The sequence below is a fragment of the Cupressus sempervirens genome, chromosome 7, assembly GCF_028749045.1.
Source record: "Cupressus sempervirens isolate cs-2001-9-10 chromosome 7, ASM2874904v1, whole genome shotgun sequence".
In the NCBI taxonomy this organism is placed as follows: Eukaryota; Viridiplantae; Streptophyta; class Pinopsida; order Cupressales; family Cupressaceae; genus Cupressus; species Cupressus sempervirens.
The window spans coordinates 707,164,073-707,190,460 of record NC_143124.1 but is presented as its reverse complement, the minus strand read 5'-3'; the positions used below and the strand labels follow the sequence as shown (position 1 = coordinate 707,190,460).

General features: G+C 36.4%; 1 protein-coding gene across 1 annotated transcript in view; it reads left to right on the top strand.

Annotated features, from left to right (window-relative positions):
* LOC149549177 (protein RETICULATA-RELATED 5, chloroplastic-like) overlaps positions 1-26,388 on the top strand; it is a 97,826-nt gene that overhangs the window by 1,736 nt on the left and 69,702 nt on the right. The window contains exons 2-3 of the mRNA XM_089792589.1: positions 1,583-1,710; positions 3,396-3,525. Of these exons, the coding sequence (XP_089648715.1) occupies positions 1,583-1,710; positions 3,396-3,525 (258 nt within the window). The remainder of the gene's footprint in view (positions 1-1,582; positions 1,711-3,395; positions 3,526-26,388) is intronic.

Here is a 26,388-nt window from a genome sequence, read left to right as displayed (position 1 = left end):
TGTTTGTAGATACTTTTTGTGACGTTTCTTGCATCTCCAACCTTTTTTTTTTGGCCCTTCCAATCTGTTAGTATTTTGTTTTTATTAGGAGGGGAAACTTCTTGGAAATTAAACTAATCCTACAGACTTGATGACGATTTGCTAATTGATTGTTTGCTTGATTTGATAATTGATGATTGCTTTGAAGGATTTTGAGTGATGATTTAATGAGTGCTGCAGTATTGGTGAATGGTGATTAATAAGTGATCCTTGAATGCTTGGAATGATTTCTTCTTTATTGGTGAAAAAGTCATCACCCTCCATAAGAATTGAGTCACCACCCTTCATAAGATTTGAGTTAGCACCCTTCATTGCTGCCTTAGTGAATAATTAATTAATTTTTAAATTGATATCCTTTGGATGGTCTTCTTAAATGAAATCTTCTCCCTATTGTATCTTCGAACGTGAGGGAGAAGTCACACCCCTTCATCATGTCTGCCCTTTGCAAGAGTCACAACCTTTCACAATTTTCACCCTTTGGAAGAGTACAACCCTTCACAATTTATGCCTTTTGAAAGAGTCACAATTGTTCATCCTTAATCATTGGTTTTGAGCCATTATAATTTTTAACTAAATGTCTTAACGAATTGCTGCCCATGAAACACTAGATTTAATTTTAGTTGTATGCTATTTGGGAATATCTGCCAAATGGTATTTTGCAGCTTATCTTAATTGACCTTCTTATAGGATCGCCGCCTTTTTATTTCATTTGCCTAGGTTAAAGCTGCAATCTGGATTTCCATAAAGCTGTGATCTTTTCTATCCTGGACAGAGACATTGCAACCTCTCAACCAATGCATCACCCAAGGGCAATGCTCCACCTTACTGAGAGAGAGCAAGCAAGCCCACAAGTGGAACCAGACAAGGCTGAATTACAAAAATACTCATCACAAACACAAGAATGGTTCATGACTCAAACACATCAGAGAATCCAGGTGATTCCAAATCAATGGAATTTTACTTTAAAGACAAATAGTATGGTAGAGCTGGTGCTAGTTGAGCATATTCCTCCTTGAGGATTAACTTGATTTTACTTAATAGCCATTTCATCTCCAAAAAGGTCTACCTATCACAATATTTATATATACCCTCTTTATATCTTCATAAATATAATGATCTTCCATGGCATCCATACCACAAGGTCACTACAATAGCCTTTAATGGCATTCTTGGAGTATAGTGCACATTTAGACTTGGTGACTTTTGATTACAGTCCTCTAAAGAAATTCATTAAGTTGTATGGCCCATGACAATTACATTCTCTCTATGATGCCCTGTGTTTTAGATATGCAATTTTTCCGCCTTCCTTCGTAGGTGTATCTATTTGAATTTGGTTTGGGATTTGATTACCCTCCATATTTTACATTTAACCAAGTCTGGCTTATCAGAATACATTTGTTAAATGATAATTTTAACATCACATGATAGGAATGAATAGAAATCTTGGCATGGGCAAAGTGAACACATTATTGAAACTGTTTCAGTGTAAAGCTGCTACTTATATCATCTTCTCAAATTCTGGTTGCATTTCTATTGTTGCCAGGCTATTGAACTGGAGATTGTACAAAATCTGCGGGATAACTGTTTTGAGCAGGAACGTCCCATTTCATTAGCATTTCAGGCCTTTCCCAGCAATTTACAACCACAGCTTAATGAATATATGAATGGAAGGTATGATCAACATATTCTCTCAACACTAAATGGGAAATATAAGTGGAGATTATTGCCACTTCAAAAACAGAGTATTCTGATTCAGATGGTTCTGCAGATGGCCATGCAGTTCTATATAATTTTTTTATATTGTAAACAATATATATACCAAATATAAGGTTAGAAAAGCAATGGTCCTGGACAAAACCTACAATAGAGTTCAATCACTAATAAAAATAAATTTTAGATATTTCGAATTATTGGACTTCATTACTAATAACCAATTAGATTGTCTGCTGGTGCAGTAGGCCCCTCTCACCCCTGCTCATGGCAGATGGTGTGAGAGACTTGTATGTTCTTTCAAGTTCAGATTCGCACAATACACATGTTTGGTTTATTACCGAAGCTTACTGTTCCTAGTCGCAAATCATGAAGTAGTTTGCTGACTTTCAACAGATAAAACGCCACAACTTTAGCTCATGAAGTTGTAAAATAAATGTGGTATTGTTTTATTAGTGCATGCAAAACTTTGTATGGAAGACAAACGTCAAATACACCAAGGTGCTTATAATCTTTCAGCATGTCGATATGTATGCATGTGGGTGGAAATGCCTACAAAGAAAGCGATGCAATAGGCAGTGGGGGTGGCTACAAATTGAATCTTGATTTGTTGAACCATTTTTGGTAACATCCGTAAACATCAGTAAGATATTATAATTAATGAAATGGTGGTTTACACTAAGAATTAATTATTTGGATACAGCACTAAAACCTAAAAAAGCAATATTAGAGATTGCTGTCTATTTCCATAGTTGCATGTTTGGTTGAGTTACTTATGCTACTTTGATTTTAATAATTGTATTTTGGTATGTTTTCTGGTTATTATCCATCTTTTGAAAAAATGTCCCGTTTGGTCATTCTAGGAATGTGGCCATTTTGTCCTTTTAAATTTTTTGTTATCTTTAAGTCTGTTACATTTGTCATTATGCATCTAATGATGCTAGAATACAGTTGACTTTAAGCTGTGATCTAGACTCGTCTAATGATGCCATCCCCGCATTTTGTTGTGTTGGCTCAGAAATGTCAACATTTAAATGAGGCATGCAGTATATAATATTAGTTGAGTTGATTATTTTTATTTATGCCAGAGCTACCGCGATACATATTTCACTGCACTTAAACCGATTTGTAACTTTTGAATGTTGGGAGAATGGATGAGCTAAATATGTCATGACTAATCACATTTGAATTTCAATTAAACATAAAAACTTCTGTATTAGGAAAATTATGTTCAGCAGTTTTAAAAGTTTATATTACTACACTTTTTATAAGGTTAATATTTCTAGTAAATATGATACAAAAACGCACATTTTGTATCATGTCTGATGGCTTCATAATCAGTTTTCCAAGTCATTAAAAAAATTATTTGGGATTTCCTTGGAACTTGTGTATTAATCTATCTAAACCTTAATTGTGAAAAGGGAAATATTTTTTTCACTTTTTTATCGTCTACACTGATGTCTGTTTTGCTTTTTATGTGGACTTCTCATCTGAGAGATTATATTAGTTTCTTCTTCATATTCTTCCTGGGGGTTAGGCAAAGGATGAGAATGAGAAAGAGAGATTCAATGGCTACAGATGATTATGGAGGAACAGTTTTTTTTCTTTATTCATTTTCTTGACAAATTCTAATTTGTTATAAACAGGATAAACGAGAATGATCTGAAGTCTTTCATATCACATTGGTCAGTACAACAATGGGAAGAGTATAAGCCTCTTCTGCAATATTGCTGCACAAATGGAGTTCGATTGATTGCTTGTGGTGCACCTCTTGAGGTTTCAAAGCGCATTCTCATCTTTTCCTATTTTATGTAGCTTAGGTAAAAGGCATAATTCTTTAATAATCAATAAATGATAGACAAGGAAATAAGAAAATGCAAGTATAAACCATGAATATGTAATTTAACATTGTTGCATTATGATCAGACTTGCATGTTAATAATTTACAATGACAGTGTGCGGTTTTTGGGTTGCATTGTAATACTCCTTTTTTGTCTTTTCTCGTAATGTCTTCTATTTTCAAGGTGAGGGTTACTTAAAACTTTAGAAGTATGTTTACAGTGTGGACTCCTGCCATATCATTAACATGTGTAACATTTACTGCTAAAAAGACAGAAGTATCTAGCAGTCTGTTAAAATATAATGTTTTCATACTATGGGATTATTTCTTTCAATTAGTTGGGTAAACCTTTTAATGCTTCTTAATTTTGTTTATGAGAAAACATTGTCCTCATACTATGAAAGCAGGACAATAATCAGTAAATTACACATGCTTTTTTCTTTTCTTTGATTTGTTCACGATTATCGTTAAGTCTTAGAAACATGGTTCTTCTTCTTCTGGGTCCAAACTTCTGATGCCACCTAATAAACTTCAAAGAGCCTCAATTATTATGTTATTAATGCTAGCTCATTGCTACAAAATATTTTACATGCTAAAATTAAAAAACAAATTGTATAACGTTAATGATTAGGCAGTTTGCAATACCTAGAGCACTGTAAATGAATCCCAAGAATTCAGATTTCAAACAAGTAGATAGCTACAATTAGATACCTTGTTAAGAAAATGTGCTATTGAGAACCTTGGATACGCCGTTAGAAGTAAATGAGAGCAAGGTAAAATGTTTTAATTAATATTATTTTATGAATATCATATTTGTAAAAATAGGGAAGTCAGTTTGGCAATTGCCAACTGTATCATACTGACATAACCATATAACTGTCGATAGATAGTTAAACAATGTAATAATTTAATATCTACACTAATATTCCCCCCCTTATTACATTATCCATGCAAAAGTACCCCTAAAATCTCAAATTTCACCCGACCAAGGGACCCTTCCATAAAGCTAACATAAGAAAACTTAAAGAGATCAAATTTCCACAGTCCATTGTATTGAGTGATTTGTTTCTGGATTTGATTGTGTTAAGATTTTTACCATCAATGTTTCGAATCACACTACGTGATCCATCATCAGGATGAAGAGCAAGAGATGCAAAACAATATCACAAAGTGATCCCCTACGTGATCCATATCACTTTGTTTTGCATCTCTTGCTCTTCATCCTGATGATGGATCACGTAGTGTGATTCGAAACGTTGATGGTAAAAATCTTAACACAATCAAATCCAGAAACAAATCACTCAATAAGAAAACTTGCTGAACACTTAAAATAAATTCCTATGTTACTGAACAACCACACTAGAAACACCAATTGAAAGACCAAGAGTCACAACTTAGAATCCACCTTTTACAATGAGACAAATACAACCAATGGAAGACCAAGAGTCACATATGTTGCTACCCCTAATCTTGATCCATATTAGTGTCATTGCCACTGTCAGCCTGAGCCTCAAAGGTCGCATATCCAACGGAATGCCCAACAATCCTTGTAGTGTATCTGTGAAGAAGTAAAGTCCACACCTCACAATTGAGGGAGGGAGTGAATTAGTTGTGCACAAGTACAATTAATCCCAAACTTATAAAACTGATCACCAACAATAAAAATAACAATGCATAGTAACAAGAAACAATACACCATAACACAGTAGTTTTTTTCCTCGAAGACAACTGGTGCAGGAGCACCCACATAAAATATTTTGGACGGGATTTCTGCATGAAGAATTTATCCCAATTTTGTCATTATGATAAGATCTTTTCTTGGGAATTGTACAGACATTGTGGGGTCATTCTTCCCCATTTTGTATTGATCTAGAGTAGTCTATAAGCTATTCTTCCTATTTTGTAATCATCTAGAATGTTTCGTAGACCGTCTTAGCAAGTATAAATAGAGTTTTAGGTTTAGGTTTAGGGCAAGTTTTTGGATATGAAATTGCGAGAAGAAGAAATTTGTAGGAGAACAAGTGTATTTACTGTTCATTTGATGAATTAATCAGAAGAACAATTATTATCTATCTCTTTCTGGTGCTGGTTCCTTTTGTTTTGCTTCCATTGAATTTATCTCTGCATCATTTTTGGTATCAGAGCTTGGGGAAAGCTCCTGAGGCAATTAGATTTTATGTCTGGATCAGAGTCAAAAGCTGAAACATCAAACATGTTCACCAATGCTGAACTGGCAAAGAAGATGCAAGAACATGAGAAGATCAATAAATGGTTATTAGATGAATTTGAGAAGATGAAGGGCTGGATGGAAAAGAGAGCAAAGGTTTCCTCAGAGCAAGAGGAAGAAGGGGAAGAAGAGGATACCCCTGAGCAGGAGGTGGTTAACTTACCTGCAGAGTAGAGATACTTCATAGAAGCCCTTGAAAGAGTTGGTAAGAAGGATGCCAAAGGTGACCTACCCATCTTCTCGGGGAAGATGGATGCTGATGCTATTGTGGATTGGATAGAAGCTTTGAACAACCATTTTGAATGTGAAAATATAGCAGAAAAGGACAAGGTAAAAATTGCCAAGTCAAAGTTGAAGGGACCAGCCCTCACTTGGTGGAATTTCACTCAAGGAGAAAGGGTCAAAGAAGGTAAGAACATGATAACTTCATGGGAAAGGATGTGTGCCAAGGTGAGAGAAACATACTTACTTGAGGATTATGAAATCCAATTTCATCGAAGGAGACAAAGTTTAAGACAAAAGGAGCTAGATGTCACAGCCTATATTGAAGAATTCCAAAAATTATGCCTGAGGGCAAAGTAGAGTGAATGTGAAAGTGTAAAAGTTGTTAGATATCTCAATGGATTGAGGTTGAACATTCAAGAAGAACTTAATTTATTGTGTCCTGATACAGTACAAAAATGTTATCAACTAGCATTGAAGGTGGAAGCCAAATTGAAAAGAAGGCAAGAACAAAATAACAGAGGAAGAGGAAGAAATCAAAGGGGAAGAGGAAATTTCCAAGGAAGAGGACAAACCATGAAGATCATAAGGAGATAAAGCAAGAAACCAGTCAAAGTGAAGGAAATTTCAGAGGTAACTTTAGAGGTAGAAGAGGCAATTCAAGAGGTGGATTTGGTGGTAGAAGGGCAAGTTTGATTATTTGTTTCAATTGCAATAAGGAGGGACATTATGCATCTAGGTGTCCAGATAGAGCAAGTTCAAGTTCACAAGGTGAAAGAAGAACACATTTGGTACAAGATGATGAATACCAAGAGAAGGAGATGGCTGACTCAGATAGTGTACCTGAAAGAGGAGAAAGTTTAATGATGAAAAGAACACTTTTTGAAAGTGCCTACTACCATGGAACCACCACAAAGAAAAACTCTCTTTAGGACTGCTTGCAAATCTGGAGGTAAGGTATGTAAAGTCATTATTGACTAAGGATCTACTGAGAATTTAGTTTCTCTTGGGATGGTTCAGAAGTTAAAACTTAGAAGGATACCTCATCCTTTTCCTTATAAGGTTTCATGGCTAACAAAGGGTCAACAAACTCTTGTAAATGAGCAAGCATGGGTTGATTTTCAGATTGGAAAGTATAAGGATAGAATTTTGTGTGATATAGTTGACATGGATGCATGCCACTTATTATTTGGTAGGCCTTGGCAGTATGATTTGCAGGCACAACAGGATGGAAAACTCAATATATACACCATCAAGAAGGATGGAAAAGTTATTAGATTGATTCCATTTGCTGATCATGAAGAACTGGAAGAAAATAAAGAGAGGGAAGCCAAAATTATGATGGTTGATAAAAAGGAATTCTTACGGGACATGAAGGATGAACCTAAGCCTTGTTTTCTTTTGATGCCTAACCCACAACCACAAGAACCCGTTGGAAATGACAGAAAGGAGGCTGAAACAAAGAAGGCAATTCCTAATAAAGTGAAAGAACTTTTGGATAAATATTAAGGTTTGATTTCAGAAGGTATGCCAAAGTCTTTACCACCTATACGAGACATTAGTCATTGTATTGATTTTATTCCTGGAGCTACTTTACCCAATAAGGCTGCATACAAGATGACACTACAACAAAATGAAGAGATTACTAGATAGGTAAAGGAGTTACTTGATTCTGGCTTGATTGCGAAAAGCTTAAGCCCATGTGCTGTACCTGCTGTTTTGGCACCCAAGAAGGAAGGAACCTGGAGGTTGTGCATTGATTCTAGAGCCATTAATAAGATTACAATCAAATATAGGTTTCCAATGCCAAGAATTGAAGATTTGCTTGATTTTTTGGGAGGTGCAAAGTATTTCTCTAAGATTGACTTAAAAAGTGGGTACCATCAAATAAGGGTAAGAGCTAGAGATGAGTGGAAGACAACATTCGAAACCAATGATGGATTATATGAATAGAAGGTAATGCCATTTGAACTCTCTAATGCTCCTAGTACCTTCATGAGACTTATGAATGAAATACTCAAAGACTTCAATGGTAAGTTCATCATAGTATATTTAGATGACATTAATTTTCAGCAAGACAAAGGAAGAACACCTAGAGCACATTGACATGGTTTTGAGAAGACTTCATGAGGAGAAATTGGTAATAAATTTGGAAAAGTGTTTGTTCATGCAAGAGGAGCTCACATATCTTGGTTTTGTGATCTCCCAAGGTAGCTTGAAGATGGATAAAGATAAGGTAAGTGCTATACTATCCTGGCCACCCGCAAGAACAGTTGGAGATGTTAGAAGCTTTCATGGTCTTGCTACATTTTATAGGAAATTCATAAGAAATTTCAGTCATATATGTGCTCCTATGTTAGAAACTATTAAAGGAGGAAGGAAGTGTAAGTTTGCATGGAGTCAATTAGCAAATGAAGCTTTTGAATTGCTCAAGAAAAAGGTTAGCAAGCAGCCAATTCTTTCTTTACCTAATTTTAACAAAGTTTTCCAAGTAGAATGTGATGCTAGCAAGGTTGCTATAGGGGTAGTTCTTAGTCAAGAAGGAAAACCAGTGGCTTTCTCAAGTGAAAAGCTCAATGAAGCCAAGCAGAAATACTCTTCATATGACGTAGAAATGTATGCATTGGTTCAAGCTCTCAAAAGGTGGAGACATTACTTGTTGCCAAAGGAGTTTGTTGTGTATACCGATAACCAAGCACTCAGTTTTTTGAATAGCCAAGACAAATTAAGTCATAGGCACATGAAATGGGTCGAGTATTTACAGGCCTATACCTTCACCATCAAGCATAAGAAGGGCATATCAAACAAGGTTGCTGATGCTCTTAGTAGAAGGAATCTGATTGTCTTCCAGATACAGCTAGAAAGTGTGGGAATTGAAGCACTCAAGGACATGTATGTAGCAAATCTAGATTTTGGCAACATTCACAAGGTATGTATGGAGTTTGGTGAAAGATACCATGCTGATTTTCCTGATTTTTTGATACAAGACAAACTTCTTTTCAAAGGAGCACAACTATGTGTACCTAGGTGCTCTATGAGGACAAACATTATCAAAGAGAAGCATAGTGGAACAATGGGTGGACATTTTGGTTTGGATAAAACCTTAGAATTAGTTAGAAGGTACTACTATTGGCCTAAATTTTAGACCGATGTTAGAAACTTTGTGGAAACATGTATGACTTGTCAAAGGGCCAAAGGAAGGACTACAAATGTTGGTCTTTATCAACCTTTTCCAATACCATCTAGACCCTGGGAAAGCATAACGATGGATTTTGTAATGGGGCTGCCACGGACACAAAAGGGGCATGATAGTGTATTTGTTGTAGTAGATAAGTTCAGCAAAATGGCTCACTTCTTACCATGTAAGTCGATCTATGATGCCTCTCATATAGTAGATTTCTTTTTCAAGGAAATCATAAGGATTCATGGGCTACCTCTCAACATAGTTTCAAACAGGGATGTGAAGTTTGTAGGACACTTTTGGAGAACTTTATGGAGGAAACTTGGAACCAATTTATCATTCTCATCAACCTACCACCCTCAAACTGATGGCCAAATAGAGATAGTTAATAGAACATTGGGCAATTTGTTAAGAACACTCACAAGACAACATGCAACAAAATGGGATGTAATCCTACCCCACGCTGAATTTGCATATAATGACTCCATCAATAGAAGTACAGGAAAGTCACTATTTCAAGTGGTGTATGAAATTCATCCTCAAGGGATTTTTGAGTTAAGAGATACGAGTTCACAACAACAAGTTAGTGCCCAAGGAGAAGAATTTGCTACAGCCATAAAAGAAATCCATAATGAAGTCAAAGCACAACTCCAACAAACCTCTGACAAGTATAATAAGCATGCAGATTAGAAATGGAGACACTTAGAATTTGAAGTTGGAGATTTAGTATGGGCAAATCTCAAGAAAGAGAGGCTACCAAAAGGTAAATCTATCAAGCTTATGTTGAGAAAACTAGGTCCTTGTCAAATATTGAAGAAGTTTGGAACTAATGCTTATGAGATTCGATTGCCACCTGAGATTGACATTTCTCCCATCTTTAACATAGTAGATCTCACACCATTTAAAGCACCCACTGAAGAAATTGATACAGGACAGATTGCTGATATATAAGACGTTCAACGTCTACCATTTAAGTAGACAGCATAGCTAGAAAGGATACTTGACACCAAAGTCATAAAGCAGACAAGAGGAAAGGAGTCCAAGCAGTATTTGGTAAAACTCAGAGGTTATTTGGATGTAGATGCTGTGTGGATGACCAAACAAGATATCAAGAAGCAAGGTACCACTCTACAAGCGCTCATCTCAAGTGGGCTTGAGATAAAATTTTCTGGGGAGTATGGTGCAGGAGCACCCACATAAAATATTTTGGACGGGATTTCTGCATGAAGAATTTATCCTGATTTTGTTATTACGATAAGATTTTTTCTTGGGATTTGTACAGATCATTGTGGGGTCATTCTTCCCCGTTCTATATTGATCTAGAGTATTCTATAAGCTATTCTTCCTATTTTGTAATAATCTAGAATGTTTCGTAGACCGTCTTAGCAAGAATAAATAGAGTTTTAGGTTTAGGTTTAGGGCAAGTTTTTGGATATGAAATTACGGGAAGAAGAAATTTGTAGGAGAACAAGTGTAGTTACTATTCATTTGATGAATTAATTAGAAGAACAATTATTATCTATCTCTTTCTAGTGCTGGTTCCTTTTGTTTTTGCTTCCATTGAATTTATCTCTGCATCAACAACCCTCTATCAAAGGGAAAAACCTTGGTGGGGATGATACCCACTAGATATTGTACTAATAAATAAGTTCCTTGTAAAAGGATGTGACTCTGTTAGGAGTCAAATACAATGCATATAGTACAGTTGTCCTTGTTAAAGGACAAATCTGTGTTAGGAGACCTTGAACCCTTGTTAGAAGGTTCCAACCTTGTTAGGAGTTGATGAGAACAAAAAGGCTCACTGCCCGAGCACACTGCTCAAAGGATGAAAGGTTAAACCACCTTTACTTTAGGATAGCAAATCCAATGAATGTGAGCTGACTGATTTGCAACTTACTTGCCAAAACAATTCCTTTAAAGTCCACTAGGAATGATAGATTCCATTCATACCTCTTCTCTAAGTATCTGATAATATCTCAGCTTGGCTTTGACAATCCAACATCAAAACTCACATCTATATCACCATTCCATACTATACAAATGAGGAAAACAACTTTCCTTTATACCAATTACAAATAATCAATTAGGTTAGCTTGCTAGGGCTTCCCCAATGCATAATTCAATACATAGGACCATGCTAAGGCATACACACCTTCTTAAGCAATTATACAATTACATGAAGTGTTCCACACACTACAGTACATAATTAACACTTGCTAATAATAATCAACACGCTATAATGACTCAATCAACTGCCAGTAAAGTACATCACACGTTACACATCGATGACTTTTCTAGAATTAACGAAATGATCCACAAATCGGAAAATATATGCACCAAACAGTCTTCTATCATCCTCTATGCTCGCCAACATTAATTCCTTCTTGCCATCAAGTTGCAGTCAAAATATTGCAACTACCTTTGGCATAGATCTCTGCCAACTGGTCTGCTACCAGTCTCCACTACATCATTTGCAACTCAACCAAAGAATTCTAATAAAGTGCAATGGCCATAGATTTGATGTCTACACTCCAACAACACAAACATAAGCTTGGACATCCATAAATGTCAATTACTGTCTGTGTTGAACTAATCAGTGACGTATAACATATAAAATATGAGTTTGTTTGCAACCATAGAACACATATTGACATCAATGACAAAACTTGTCATCAATACAACATGTCTGCTACTTGAACAACCACTCCAAGTGCCAATAGTCTCTCCTAATCCCAACAATCTCCCTCTTTGGCATTAATGACAATATATGGTGAGAAACCATCAATCCAAAAGTACAACTTTTTGAATATCCTCAATATATACAATCTTTCAGCTTCCCATACACATACCTTCCTTGATGGAAGGTTTTTCACACGATTCTCTCCCCCTTTCACATCAATTGCCAAGGTTGCCCTTATACATTATTTTGGCAACAATCTCTCCCTTTTAGGAAAATATCTCATATCAAACATATCTCTTTCCTTAAGAAAGATATGTAATTCCTCTGATCAAATAGCTGCTTGGATCAAGCCAATTTGCAACCATAAACCATATCAAGTGCCAACAAACACTATTATCAAAATCTGATCAAATAAGTGCTGCTAGATAGCTCTGCTCAATACGACCACTCCCCCTAAGGAGCGGTACCAAGCATCATGTCCAAATGTATGAATGTGCTCTGATTATACTAGATTGATGCATCTTTTTATCAATTACTGTTCATAAGGAGGTGCCATCACCCCAAGCATTTCTTTGAGATATTTAAAGGTGTCCTTAGGCAAAGGCTTGGTAAAGATATCTGCAACTTGTTCCTTTCTATTCACATATTCCAATCTTACTTCCTTCTCTGCAACTTTCTCTCTCAAAAAATGATATTTGATAGCTATGTGTTTAATCTCTGAATGTAATACAGGATTCTTTGACATATTTTAGTACTTGTGTTATCACAATGCATAATGATAGGTTTAGAAACAATTATACCATTTTCTTTCAACATATGTTTCATCCCCATCAAATAATTATAGTTATTTGCTGCTGCCACATATTTTGTTTCTGGTCACATATTTTGTTTCTGGTAGATTGAGATGTACACATCTTCCTAAAGAACATATCTTCTTAACTTAGGAAGATTAGGTACACATATCCTTCCTTTATACCTTAATAGTTCACCTTGCTCAAAAACTTTCATATCTAACATCATGAGGATCCCTTTGTAATGTTGCTTTGACCTAATTACAGCATTCATCCCTTCCAACTCTTAAAGGATTTTGGTTCTAAAATTGGTACTAACCGTTGTCATTGCTGAAATATGCCTCATACGTCTTAAAGCATCGACTACTCTATTCTCCTTACCCTTAATATAGTTAATCTCAAATTCATAATCAAAGATTAATTCCAACCATCTCCTTTGCCTTTGGGTGAGTTGAATTATATTTTATGCCTTGATGGTTTGACCTAAGTTTGAAAGGTTTTTCCAGGAGATAATGCCTCCATACTCGGAAGGCGTGAAACAATAGCTACTAACTTTAGTTCATGATGTGCATAGTTTTTCTCATTGCTCTTTAGTTTCCTTGACTCATAAGCGATCGCTTGTCCATCTTGCATCAAAAGCCCTCCTAAAGATTCTTCGAAGGCATCAGTAACCATGACAAATTGTATTGTTTGATTAGGGACCTTGAGTATGGGTGTTGTTAGCCTTTTCTTTAAATGTTCGAAGGTCTTATTGCACTTATCAATTGATTCAAATCTTTTACCTTTTCTTTGAAGAGAGATAATTGAGTATGCAATACAGGAGAAGGTAATCTTTTTCATTTATTGATTTTCAACATACGTTGATTATATCCATTTTATTTTCCGTAGTTACAAAATTGTTCAAAAAATGCTCGTTTAATGAGTCACCATAATCACTGATAGGTTTCTCTTGGTCATCAAAGTCAGACGGTATAAGGTGATATCTTGGGGTAGGCAATCTACAACTTGAGGGCTTGTTAAAGCCCACACTCTTGACTAGGGATTCCTTAGTCTTGACTTCCTTAGAGTTTTCCACTAAATTCTTAGTTTTCCATGTTCGAAGACAAACCTCTATGCATTTCTTACGGAAACGACAAGTATAATGTGCCAAGGTCTCATGGTCTCTCAAGGGTGTTACCCCAAGATCATATCTGGCATGAACCATCCATAGTTGCATTATAGTATGGTCTTGAACTCTCTTACAAGGTGTGTTTTGGTTCTGCATCTTGCGAACCATCGATGATGTTTCTTAGTTTACTATGCATGAAGAGAACGAGTCTCTAGGTCCAGTGTGGAACCTTCTTGCTCTAATACCATTTTTATACCCATTGATGGTATTGCTGTAGATACGATTAATATTAAAGCTATAACAGAATGGCTTGTTCCCTAAAATGCCTAGAAAGAAGTTATGGGGTTAGTAGGGTATTACCAAAATTTGTGATGAACTTCTTCCTTATTACATACCCAAATACCTCTCGTAAAAGAAAAGGCAAAAGATTTAAATGGATTGATAAGTGCCATAGGGCCTTCGACTATTTAAAGGAAAAGATAACCACAACACCCATACTCAATGTCCCTAATCCAACAAGACAATTTTTCATTGTTAACAATGCCTTCGGAGAAAGTTTAGGAGGGGTTCTGATGCAAGACGAAGAAGTGATCGCTCATGAGTCAAGGAAACTACAAACATACGAGCAAAACTATGCATCTCATGACCTAGAGTTAGTAGCTATTATTCACACCTTCCAAGTATGGAGGCATTATCTCCTAGACAGACCTTTCAAACTTAGGTTAGACCATCAAGGCCTAAAATATATTTTCACTTAGCCAAACTTGAATGACAGACAAAGGAGATGGTTGGAATTGATCTTTGATCATGACTTTGAGATTAAACACATTAAGCTAAGGAAAACAAAGTAGCTGATGTTTTAAGCTGTAGGAGGCATATTTGACAACGATTAGTATCAATTTTAGAACCAAAATCCCTTAGGTAGTGGGCGATGGGGGGGTTCCTAATTGGAAAGGGATGAATACTACAATCAGGTCAGAGCACCATTACAGAGGGATCCTCATGATTTTAGACATGAGGGTTTTCAGATTGAGCAAGATGGACTGTTGAGTAATAAATGATGTATGTACCTAATGTTCTTTAGCTAAGAAGATATGCTCTTAAGGAAGCTAATTTTGTACCCTATTCAAGGCATCCTAGTGTTACTAAACTGTTAGCTGACCTCAAATTCTTGTACTTTTGAAAAGGGATGAAATGCAATATTGCTAGATATGTGGCATGTTGTCTTAAATGCTAGAGGATTAAAGTTGAGCCAGCACTTAGTAAGTTAGTAGGACTACATCCCCATGTCGTTCCAAATCGGAAGTGGCAGATAATCAATAAAGATTTGGCTCAGTGCCTTCCTATGTCCAAAAAAAAACATAATGCAAATTAAATGGCGGTGGATAGACTAAATAAAGTGGCTTATTTCATTTCGAGAAATTTGATCGATGGTGCTCCTATCTTAGCCAGAAAAAGAATTTTTTCGATGACATGGCTTGGTAGAGAAAATAATCTCAAATAAATGCAAAGATAACCTCTAGGTTTTAGCAAATCCTCTTTACAACATTGGGGACTCAGTTGAACATTAATTTAGCATATCATCCCGAGATAGACAAGCAAAACAATTAAATCAAGTTTGGAGGATTTGTTAAGGGTATATTGTATGGACCAATAGTACAAATGGGAGGATTACTTACCATTGGTAGAATTCGCCTACAACAATTCCTATCGATCAACCATTAATATGGCGCCCTTCAAAGCACTCTCCGGGAGGAAGTGTAGAACTCCTATTAGTTGGGATAGACTCGAAGACAGAATAGTTCTTGTGCCTGAGATGCTTTCAGATATGGGAGAAATAGGTGCAATTAATTATGGAACAACTAGCTGAAGCCACTGACAAACAAAAGAGTAATGCTGATGCAAAACGTACTCGTAGATAGTTTGAGATTGGGAAGAAAGTCTTTCTTAGGGTTAAGCCTCACGAAAACTCTATTAAGCTCGAAAGTTCATTCAAGCTTGCACCTTGCTATGTTAGACCATTTAAGGGCTTGGAAGTCATCAACCTGATTGCTTACAAAATTTCTCTCCCACTAGCTCGCTCAGTTGCACAGTATTTTTCATGTCTCATATTTGAAGAAATTTAAACTAGATTTTGAGTATTTTATTGACTGGAATTCCTTGTAGTTGTAGGATCTAAAGTGGCAATGACAGAGCTACTCAAGGTGCTTGAGGAACTGTAAGGTGAACCAATGCAAGGTCCAATGGGACCAATATGTAGAAGACAATGCTACTTGGGAGGATTAGGATGAAATCCTATAGAGATTTCCTCACTTATTTGAATTTTGAATTTATGTAATGAACCACGTTGGATTTTTCTAGTGCATTGATTAGATAATTGTTGAGGACAAGGAAGCATGAAGGGAGGGGCCGGGGTATATGTTACATCCCTTGTGACCATTTTTATTCTTTATTCACATAACTATTCTTGTAAAGTGTGACAATGACTATACGTTGATTTTCAGTTAATTTTGGTTATGTAGATTTGCTTATGGGAGTAAGTATGGATATTTTGTTCTATTAATTGAATAATACTAAGAGGAATTATATTTCCTTATGCGGAAAAGTTGGGAATGAAATATCCATGCATATTTATATTATTTTGATAACATGAGATTATTACAATGACGTGGATATCTAATCCTTCCATGTTAGTAGGTGTAGGAGGAGAACCATCTTGCGAGCCAGGAAAGAGTATCACAAGTGTAGGAGTGCACAAGCAAATGATAAAAGTCAGGAATGCCTTTTGAGCTTGAACCTTGATTGTTACAAACCCATAGGTTGGGGGTTGCGGTAATTGGATGTCTAGTTGGTCTAGTTGTTTTAGGTGTAGAGTTTCCTCATTGTTTCTAATAAACAACCTTGGTAATCATTATTAGATTAACCTTGTAGATTTTTCATTAAGCATTTCATTTTGATTTTGTTAAAGTAATTGAGATTGTTTCTGCAAATGTACTTTCATTGCCATTGTAATTGATGATTTCCAAATGTAGATTTGGATCTCATATATGTATAATATGAGAGGAGGAGATATGTCTCTTCAAGAGACATGAAGAGACATGTCTCTATAGTTAATCACCATTTAGTTTATAAATAACCATATGGATAACTCATCTTATATATATAATATTAATGTATTAACCATATATAATATAATATAATATTATTATATAATAATATATAATGCATAATATATATAATACATATTATATTACATATATCGCATATATATTATATATATAAGATATATAATGCATAATATATAATATATATTATATTACATATATAATATATATTATATATAAGAATCACCAATAACAATTTATTTGAAAAACATAAACACAAATTAGTATATCAAATAATCAATGTTTTACTTCTACTGACGCTAAAACATTAACACTCCCTCTTTAGCAAGGGAGAAGCAAAACATCATTAGATTAGAATCAGAATCATTATGTAATCAACACAATGTATATTAAAATCTCTTAGCAACATAAAGTATTTCCTATGATCTCTACTTGCACTTAAGCAATGTCTAGAGATGTCCATGATGCATTTGCAGTTCATGATCTCTACTTGCACTTAAGCAATGTCTAGAGATGTTCATGATACACATATGATCTCTACTTGCACTTAACCAATGTCTAGAGATGTCCATGATAACAGGCCTATCATTTGTAAGATCGTCACCTTTACAAAGATTACCTTCTATTTGTTTGTTATCATGGTGTCTGACAGATTCTGGCCCAAAGAACCATGATAACAGGCCTATCATATGTAAGATCGTCACCTTACAATGATTACCTTCTATTTATATATATACCAATGAAAGATCGTCACCTTTCATTACATATCTGAAAAAACAATTATATAACCAGATATAGATTGAAATCAACATATCAAGTTTTACCTTTGAACTATTTTGATTTAACATTTCCCTTTAGAACTTCTCCTTATAGAGAAGATATCATCCATAAGGGATTGCACCTCAAAATTTCTCCCTCTAAATATTGATCCTGGGATGTCAGGTCCTCTTGTTACTTCCTCAGAAACTCTTTTTTCCCAAGGATGCTTGACAAACTCATCATTCCCTCATGATATACGTAGGAGTAGGCCCATCAACATCATGCAATCACCCACATGGATTTCTAGACTCCCTCTGAGTATCAATCTTCTAAGCTCTAGCATTGCCTTCGAAGAAGTGTCGTACTCCCTCTTAATGTAGAAGGATCTCATAATCTCAATCATCAAAGATACTTGCATCAAGAGCCACACTTTATCCATCTTGATCATCAGGGTCTTTGGAACTACTATCATTAGATTTAGTTTGTACAATATTTGGTAGCATATTGAAGTACTGACCTCCTTTTCCTGTAAGAATATCCTCAAACATAAAGGAAAAGATCAAAGCAAATGACCTTTATAGTATGTATAGAATTAGAAATAAATGAGTAGATAAATGTAAAAGATATAAGTACTTATCTACCCATGAGGGCCATGGAATATCTCCTTTTCTAAGGATGGTTCAAGTGGGAATGAAACATTGTCTATTATTCTCCCCCACAATGTAAAGTTACCACTTTTATATTATTGAACACTTTCACATTGCATCAAATTTGACGACTTCTTTCTAAGTTCCAACTTGCTCTTTCATCCATTGAAGCTCCAACCATTCATTAAGCTTAATAGTAAAAGCTAACATAACCTCGTCCACAATACGCTAATATCTTGATTGAGTATGATTGTGTCACTCGAATGACTCTTCAATTCATACGTTAAGTATCATTTATCATTTATTGTAGATGATTAAGATCACATAGTTGCATGAATTAAAGTCCTCTTGACTATTACAATAATTAAAGTCCTCTTGACTTTTACAATTTATCTATCATTAAAGATTCTATCACAACATGGTTTACTCCCTTTGAATCAATATGATCGAGATCACTGAAGATTGATTGAATCACATCCCCTATCTACTCTCTCTCGTTTAAGGTTGTCTCTAATGAAATGTCAGACTCCCCCTAAATCTCAATCTCCATCTTCCTGTAGTGACAATGTCAGAGAAAAAGATCAAGGCACATATCTTGTATAGAAATAGGAGATAATACTCAAGGATAATAAATAATTCTTCACTTTACCATTTTAAATTTCGTGATGGATCACCTCAGATTTAGGCTTGCTACACTTAATCACTTGACTTTATGCGTGGGCCTAATGCTCTATACCCTACTAATAAACTTTTATTGAGATCCTTATCTCCTCTTCCAGTTTAGGCATCTTGAGAGCCCACACATGCAATACATTCTCCCAATAATTGGACCCAAAAAAAATAAAAATCCTTAGAGATAGATAATAATGTTCTCTTTTATTTTGATAAATTCAGTGGTATAATGGACAGATGATATATAATAGTCTTTCCAGAATTATCACCACTTCAACTAAACATTTATTCTTCATGCTGAACTTTGAAGTCTGATGTTTTTAATAATATTATTTATTTGTTTCTCCATTATCGTGCGAGCGAATCTTTGAAAGAGCAATCTGTGTATATACTACACCCCTGACAGTGTCTGCTCAAGATGCGAGATTAAAATTAATAATTGACCATTGCACTCTTATACTCCAAGAAATGCTCAAGATAATAATCCACTTACAATCATTGGGAAAACAGGCAGAAGAAGACGTCTTTCTTTTACTCTCTAATGTTAATTTATTTCATCATTGAGCATGATAATACATTCTTCAACAGCGTCCTCATTTTTCTTATTGCAGGCATTGACGGGATGTATGCGGAACATTATTTCTGGCCCTCTTGATTTGATTCTATACATATTGTGCACTTCCAACGTGGCGTATTCATCACATATATAATGGCTAAAACATTTATGTGTTCATTAGGAGGATCTTCCAAGATTATCCCATTGCTTATAGCATAAATGCCAATACGTATTATGAATTGCTGCTGACAACTTTATCTTCACCGGTGATGAACGAAGTCCTTTATTGACTGCTAAGGTCATCACATTGTTGCTAAAAATGCTGCTTAAGAAAATGTTATCACAGTCTTATTCTTGCTGTTCAAGCACAATTGGCAGTGATTACTATTACAAGGTAATTGGTAAATACTTGCTTATTAATAACAGAGACCGAAAGGTCAATTTATACAAAAGGAAGAGACGATGTTTCCTTAGGAAACGATCGTAAAGAATAGAAACATTCTATTCCAAAGAAAGCAAAAAACGAAAACAAACTAAAGCTAAAGATATTTACAAGATAACCATTAACTAATAATAGACGTCTTATCTATTATTGTAATACCCTCCCTTAATGGTTAATCTATCTAACACACCAAGCTGTCCTCTGAATTTGACAAACTTATCAGGACCAAGAGGCTTGGTGAGAATGTCTGCAGTCTGATCTGAGGTAGGAACATATTGCAGATCTATAGTCCCGTCTTCAACCAGCTGTCGTATGTAATGACAATGAACATCCACATGCTTGGTTCGTTCATAGAAGACTGGATTCCGTGCTAGCTTGATAACGCCTTCGTTATCAACAAACAGAGTAGTCGGTCCTGCTGGTGACATCTGCATATCCCCAAGCATCCGACGAAGCCAGACAGCTTCACATAACGAAGCACACGCTTTGCTGCCATCCAATGATCAGCCTTAGGAGCTGTCATAAAGCGTGAAATATAGCTGACTGCGAAGCTGATATCAGGCCTAGTAGCAGATAGGTAGATGAGGCTGCCTACTAGTTGCCTATACGTAGTATCATCAACGGAAGGAGAATCAGACTTGGCTGATAACTTGAGACCTTTCTCCATAGGTGTAGATGCAGGTTTGCAATCCTGCATTCGGAATTTGTCTAACAAGGCTTTGGCATATTTGGACTGAGAGATGAATATACCAGAAGACTGTTGCCAAACTTCAACACCTAAGCAATAATGCATGAGCCCAAGGTCAGTCATATCAAAAGACTGGCATAAGTGTTGTTTGATTCCTTGAATCAAAGATGCCGAACTGCCAGTGATGATCAGATCATCCACATAGATAACCAGAAGGATGATGTCACTGTCAGTAGTCTTGATGTACAGATTTGAGTCTGAAGAACTCCTCTTGAAGCCTTGATCACTGAGGTACGTATCAATCTTGATGTACCATGCCCGAGGGGCCTGCTTCAAACCATAGAGAGCTTTTACCAATCTGAGAACTTGATGGTCTTTACTAGCAACCTTGAAACCAGGAGGCTGCGTCATGTAGACCTCTTCATGGAGATCACCATTCAGGAAAGCACTTTTTACGTCCATCTGATGGATCTTCCAGCCAAACTGTGCTGCCATGGCTAGGACTAATCTGATGGTGCTCATCTTTGCAGTAGGAGCAAAGGTCTCCTCATAATCAATGCCCTGACGCTGAGAAAAGCCCTTTGCCACTAAACGAGCTTTGTACTTATCCAAAGTACCATCTGATTTGTATTTGATTTTGTAGACCCATTTGCAGCTAATGGGTTTCTTCTCTGGGGGAAGATTAGAAAGGACCCAAGTGTTGTTCTTCAGCAGGCTCTGGTGTTCAGATTGCATGGCCTGTTCCCACTCTGGAATTCCTTTAGCCTCGGAATATGTTTGAGGTTCAAACACACTGTGAATGTTGGCCATAAGAGCAAAGTTAACAGAATCTATAGTTTTGCTCTTTTTTCGAGTAGTTCTCCCATCAATGAGCTCATCATCATGAAGATCAGCAAGTGTCTTAGCCCACCACTTAGGCCGGAGAGGAGAATGACCAACAGTAGTACTAGGAGATGCTTGATCAGCAGGATCCTGATCAGAAGAATCTGGATCAAACTCAGGTGAAGCATCTTCAAAACAAGGTGATCCTGCAGGAGAAGCCGGAGGTGGCTGTACAGGTATCACTAGCAGGACTGGAGCTGTAGGAGCTACTGCAGCCCTCCCATCAGGTGGACCTAATGGAAGCCGAACTCCCAAATCATGAACCTGCATAGGCTGGTCTGCTGGATCAGGAACAGGAGAAACAGGCATGAATGGTCCTCGCTGCTCATCAAAGACTACATCGCGGCTGTATATGAGACGAGATGTCTCAACATCAATAAGGCGGTAGGCTTTGTGAGGACTGCTATATCCAACAAGCATCAGTTTCTGACTCTTGGCATCCAACTTGGTGCGTGAAGCATCAGGGATCTAAACAAAAGCAAGAGAGCCAAAAACCTTTAGGTGACTGATTCTGGGCTTGCGACCTGACCAGGCCTCTTCCGGAGTTTTACCTTTGACCGCCACTGTGGGTGACCGGTTCAACAGATAAACTGCAGTGTTAACTGCTTCTGCCCAAAAACGCTTCGGAACATGTCTGTGTTCGAGCATGGAACGAGCCATCTCGGTGATTGTCCTGTTCCGACGTTCAACTACACTGTTCTGTTGTGGCGTGTGGGGTGTGGTGAACTGGCGTTGGATGCCATGTGTATCCAAGAAGCTGGAGAAAACATTAGAACAAAATTCCCCCCCATTGTCTGATCTAAGAGTAATAATAGATTTCCCAGACTCTTTTTCAACTAAGGGTTTAAACTTCTGAAATACAATAAATGCATCGGATTTCTTTTTAAGGAAATACACCCACATTTTTCTACTGAAATCATCTACAAACAACAGAAAATACTTGTACCCAAGAACAGAAGGAGTGGCCATAGGGCCGCAGATATCAGCATGAACAAGCTGAAGTACTTGAGAAGCTCGCCAAGAATCGCCACTGGGGAAAGGTGTGCGATGTTGCTTCCCAGCCTGACATGCGTCACAAACTCCAAGGTGTTGGGTTTGAATCTCTGGCAAACCAAGAACAAGCTCATCCCGAGCAAGTTGTGAGAGATAATGCACATTTAAGTGCCCATATCGCTGATGCCAAAGTGTGCTGATGGAAGATCGCCGAGCAGCCATAGCTAAGTCCTGAGAATCACCAGAATCAGTAAGTCTGAAAAGACCATGATCCTCAAGACCAACTGCAATAGTAGACTTAGTCGCCCGATCAGTGATGGTGCACTGATGTGAACTGAAGGTGACTGCCAAGTGTGGAGAATGTCGCATCAACTGACTGATCGAGAGTAGATTTAGTTCCATCCCTGGAACGTAGTACACATCAAGGAATATGAGCTTCTTCCCAATAGACTGAATTTGAATGTTGCCTTTACCAACAACCGTGTACTCTTCTCCACCACCAAAGATAACAGAATCTGAATAAGGCTAGTAGTCAGTAAACCAGTCTCTGCGGTGAGTGAAATGTCGAGAGGCACCTGAATCAATGTACCAGGCAGATGACTGTACATGATCTGTGGGTCTTTTAGCCATGAAGGCGTAAAAGGCAGATTCCACCTGCTCAGTGTGCTCTGCACTGTTCGCTTTGGGTTGCGAACTTGATTGCTTAGACTGGGCAGCTAAGCGTTTCCGACATGCAACCTTCATGTGACCATACTTGTGGCAATAGTTGCATTGAATGTTCTTCTTTTTGGTACCATCGGATGCTGGAGCAGAAGACTTCTACTGAGATGGTTGCTGAAACTTGCCCTTATCCTTCTGAAAGGATTTCGCAGCAAAGGCTTGCTCAGTGGAGGTGGAACTGGAGCTGCTACCGAACTGTTGTTTCCACCGATCTTGCTGAAGTAGCAGGGTGCAGAGATCAGTGAACTTTAGATCAACACCAGTAGATGTGATGTTGAGAGTCTCGATAAAATGCTCATAGGAATTTGGTAAACTCCGAAGAGTGATTACCACAATATCCTCTTCCTCCATCTTGCGACCGATGGCAAGTAACTGATCACGGATTTCCTGAATCCGATTCAGGTGTGCCTGGAGTGAGGTGCACTCATCCATGACAATAGAAAACAGATTGTTTTTCAGAAAGAAGGCTCTGCTCTTGTCGGAAGTCTCATGAAGACCTTTTAGATGTGTCCAGATTTCAGCCGCTGTCTTGCCGGATGGAATCTGAGAAAGCTGGTCATCAGCGACGGAGAGTTTGAGAAGCATTATTGCCTCTCAATTGTTTAGATCCCATGTATCTTGATCAGGACTCGGAGAAGTCGGACGCTGCTTAACACCCAGAACAAGTTGATCGGTGTTTCGATAATCGAAGATTGCGATGATGCGCCGCTTCCAGGTTCCATAATTGCGACCATTGAATTTGGAATTATGCTCGAGCAGAATATTTGTCAGAGATGCCATGGCACGTTTTTCAATAAAAAATTGTGAAAATCTGTGAAGGCACATTCTTCGAGGCAAAAATACGGAAGACCCAAAAGAATCAGAGAATGACCCAAAAGAGAGCTCGAAAAACCCAGAAAGAATCTGCTGTCATTTTTTGAATCCGTTGGCTTGAAAATCGAGGCACAAAAATCGAGGCACCCAGAAAAAATGGACGACAACCCAGTTGAGCTCTCGAAAAACCCACCAAGAATCTGCAAACAAAAAAATTTTTCGACCCCAAAAATTAGGGTTTCGAAAAAAAACGGCCCTAGCTGAAAAAAGCTTGAAAAAACTTCAGATTTCTTGATGAAAAATGGTCAAATCTGCTTCCCAGAGCACGATGACAGACTGAGACGGCTAAGAGCATGAAGATTTGATATAGAAACATGCAGATTTTCACTCCAAAAACACGAGTCTCCAAAAAATGGCCACGATTTCCATGCGATTTGCAGACCCGTAATTCGGGAATTTCTCCAAGCAGAAAAACCCTAGGTGGGTTTTGGAGAAATTAGCTGAAATAATTTTGGAAAAATTTAAACAAATAATTTCAAGAACAAATTATAAATTTTTCCGAAAAAATTTAAGTATTTAGCTCTGATACCATATTACAAGGTAATTGGTAAATACTTGCTTATTAATAATAGAGACCGAAAGGTCAATTTATACAAAAGGAAGAGATGATGTTTCCTTAGGAAACGATCGTAAAGAATAGAAACATTCTATTCCAGAGAAAGCAAAAAACGAAAGCAAACTAAAGCTAAAGATATTTACAAGATAACCATTAACTAATAATAGACGTCTTATCTATTATTGTAATAATTACTGCATTCATTGAACATTTTACTTGTAAATTATACATTGAGGGTTCTTCCATGGTGGATGAACATTGGACAAATTCTTTATGACATCATTATCATGCTATGCTGATTAGGTAACTGCAGATACTAAACTTGTTGTACAGAACTTTCAAACTGGGACTGCTCTGTTCAAATCCACAGGTGGAGGGGAAAGTCGGAATGAGACAAGCAATGTAGATACTTGAAGAATTAGAAGCTCCAATACTAGGCTTTGATGGTGAGTATCGTTTGGAGATGAATGCGCTCAACACTTCATCTAAGTCCCCTCCGATTTCTTGGTCTTCCTATCTAATGAAAGTTCTTTTAAATATAATGGTAAATGCAAGAAACTTGTGTTCTAAGTCTGAATTCATTTATTTTTATTCATTTGCAGTCCAGTTCTGATACCATGTTAAAGTAACTGAGATTGTTTCTGCAAATGTACTTTCATTGCCATTGTGATTCATGATTTCCAAATGCAGATTTGGATCTCATATATGTATAATATGAGAGGAGGAGATATGTCTCTTCAAGAGACATGAAGAGACATGTCTCTACAGTTAATCACCATTTAGTTTATAAATAACCATATGTATAACTCATCTTATATATATAATATTAATATATTAACCATATATATAATATAATATAATATTATAATATTATTATATAATAATATATAATGCATGATATATATAATACATATTATATTACATATATCACATATATATTATATATATAAGATATATAATGCATAATATATAATATATATTATATTACATATATAATATATATTATATATAAGAATCACCAATAACAGTTTATCTAAAAAACATAAACACAAATTAGTATATCAAATAATCAATGTTTTACTTCTACTGATGCTAAAACATTAACAGATTCGAGTTTCCTTTTTTGTATATATATGTATATGTATATAGATATATATGTATGTATACATATACATATACATATAAATACATACATACATACATACATATATTAAAGATCAGGAATGCCATTCGAGCTTGAATCTTGACCGTTGTCAAACCCTTAGGTTGGAGTTTGTGGTAATTGGATGTCTAGTTGCTCTAGATGTAGAGTTTTCTCATTGATTTTAATAAACAACCTTGGTAATTGTTATTCAATTAACCTTGTAGGTTTTTGGTTAAGTATTTCATTTTGATTTGATTTCCCTTATATATATGTTATTTGAGCATTATGATTTACTTCATATTATGCATTTTGGCTTATATTGTCTTTGTAGATGAATTCTGATATAAATATGAATAAATAAATAAATAAATAAGTAAATATAGGAATGCATATCCATACATATACATATATAAGTTAAGTTACCAATTTAGATGCAGATGCAGGAAGTGGGTGCGCGGATACGTTTTTTGGGGGGATGTGGATGCATATATATATTATATATATGCAAAGAAATTAAAAAAATATACAAAATT